Source organism: Alligator sinensis, unplaced genomic scaffold (genome assembly GCF_000455745.1).
Source record: "Alligator sinensis unplaced genomic scaffold, ASM45574v1 scaffold167_1, whole genome shotgun sequence".
NCBI lineage: Eukaryota > Metazoa > Chordata > Crocodylia > Alligatoridae > Alligator > Alligator sinensis.
Genome location: NW_005843015.1, coordinates 146,764 through 149,243, shown reverse-complemented (window position 1 = coordinate 149,243; position 2,480 = coordinate 146,764). Strand labels below are relative to the sequence as shown.

Sequence of the window (2,480 nt, the reverse complement as noted above, 5' to 3'; positions counted from 1 at the left end):
ACACTGAAGTGGCTACAAGCCACAGAATAGCAGACACTGGACCCAAAATAGCAACTGGTGACTGTTCCCCTCTTGCCCTTGACATGGGCCCACAGATCCCAGGCACCACTGACAGCCTCAGCAGGGACCTTTCCTGTGTGTAAACACATGGGACAGTTCCCAGGCCCCTGCTCTGGGTAACATGTGGGCTGGGAGGGTGGAGATGGTCTTTATTTTTTTGACACACACAAAAGTCTTTCATTTTTTAAAGGTAATTTTTCCAAAACATCATTATCAGATAGACCCCAAATTTTCCTAGAGACATTACCTCTGGCAGGAGTTCCCACATGGCAATTTCTAGGCAGAAGCAGGGTGTGCATGTGTGTAGGGAAGGATGGGGGGGAGTTGGGAACAGGAGGATGAGATCAAAAGTAACAAGACAGGATTGCAAAGAGAAGAACTACACCCTGCACTGATTGCTGGATTTCCAATAGGGCCATAATACTGCTTTGGGAAGGGAGCCACCTCCCACATCAAGGCAACCACCTACAGACTCCTGGACAACTGTGGGTTGCTCTCACAATAACTGCTCATTCCTTTCTGTGCCACTCACCAGCTCATCTGCATCATCATCAAGATCGACATTGCTCAGCTGCCCAATGCGTAAAAAAGAGGAGTGGGTGAACTGAGAAGAAAATGGAAAATTAATTAAATGCATGAACATTCCACAGCTCAGCAAGCCCTGTATCAGACAGGGAAGAACTACTAACCCCACCTTCCCCTGCTCTATACCTCCCCTCCCTAGTGTGGAATCCTGAAGTAAGGAAAGCAAGGCAGCAAGCAATCAGCCTTCCCTATGATGCTGCAAACAGCCCAATTAATGCATCCCATCCCACGTCTTGCGTTCCTATTGCTGTGCTCTACGTAAATGTACAGTGTTAGTGGTTTCAGAGCCCTACATATAGGTCACCCTATTGTTTTTGCTGCAATATACATGAGTCCTGGGAACAGCTTCTATTCAGGCCAGGTCTTCCTTACTCTAAACTGGAGCAGCTGGAGTGTGGTGGAAACCACACCTAGCAGACTAACCCTCCCCCCACCCCAATTCCAAATTTGGTCTTATTCATGTGTAGAGGCTCCAATCAAAGTGCTACAAAATGAATATGTGCCAGCTGCAATCTACTTGGGGTTAGGCAACATGGCTGCAATCCTTAACTGGGAAGAGTCTACCTCCCCACTCTGGGCAAACTTAACCAGCAATTGTTGTTTTGAAATGGCTGTTTCCACTACAGGCTGCCATGCTGAAAACAGTTTCTTTGCAAAGGGAGAGTGCTCAGCAAAAGGGCATACTCAGAAGCCCAGCAGAAAGAGCCAGAGCATACACTTCTGGTTGTACAATCTTCCAAGCTGTCTCTACAAGAAGGAAGGAGCATGGCTCCCTCTAGGAAATCCCCAGCTAGGTATGTAGGCAACAACCCCTCCCCAATAACAGCTGCTCCAAGCTCTGCTGACACTAATCTCCCTTGGGAAGCAGCTGTTTCTTGCTAGGAGTCTGTGCAGAGCCCAGCATGAGACAAGCCTAGGCACCATTTCACTATGAATGTCAATCACATTATTTTCCTATTTCAGCTAGTGCTTCACACCACCCTATTACAAGGATCCTGCCCAGACAGAGGGAGAACAGCCCAGGTATTAAAGGGAAAGACTAGGCACACTTCCCAGGCCCAGCAGGGCTGAAGGCATATTCTTCCACCATCAAGACATGGAGCCTTTGCTATATAAAACCTGAAGCAGAGGTAAAAGTAAGAGGGAGGGCAACACCAGGCCCAGCCCTTTCCTGGAGTTCTGGCAATATGTCATGAGTGGAGGTTTCAGAGGTGCCTCATCTCCAGCCTTCAGCCAGGCAATAGTTACTCTGTCTGCTTTGTGTCACAACCCAGTGATTTTGGTGCCTTGGCACGATGGAATATTCCCGCCACATGAGAGCCTCTTGCAAAGTAAAAGGTTTTCTGTTGCAGCAGAAAACCCAGGTGCAAGAGAGTTCCCACCATTCGAATGCAAATTTGTGTCCCGCTATTGGCTAGTTCTAAATTATTCCTACATGGCGGCTGGGAATTGGCTTGCTGGCCGTTTAAAATTTCGTGCGACTTCCGCCCAAGTCGGAGAACTTTGAGCACACTGCAGAGTGCCTCTAAAGAGATCTGACTTGCGGCTGAGCTGATCGATAGACTGATCACCTATCGATTCTTCTCCCCGTCGCCAAGCGCAATCCTCGACGTACCCTTTCCCCGCTGGCTTGATTTGTGGACGGATGAGCTAGCCTGAGCCTTGCCAGCTGGAACAACTAACATAGTTGTTCATATGACTGGACCGTCAGCGTCGCAGCTACAAGCAGCGTAAGTAAAGTTTTGCAACCAATTAAGCCTTGTCTGCCTCTCCATTCACCAGCCCGCCCAACGAACGAGTAATTATTAAATCACCTCGAGTCGGCTCTGGCCGTC

General features: G+C 48.6%; 1 protein-coding gene across 1 annotated transcript in view; it reads right to left on the bottom strand.

Moving 5' to 3' along the window:
* Positions 1–1,998, bottom strand: part of CLCN7 (chloride voltage-gated channel 7) — a 50,035-nt gene extending 48,037 nt beyond the window's left edge. Inside the window, exon 1 of the mRNA XM_025193093.1 lies at positions 593–1,998. Within this exon, the coding sequence (XP_025048878.1) occupies positions 593–703 (111 nt within the window). The 5' untranslated portion in view covers positions 704–1,998. The remainder of the gene's footprint in view (positions 1–592) is intronic.
* Positions 1,999–2,480: the final 482 nt, after the last annotated feature.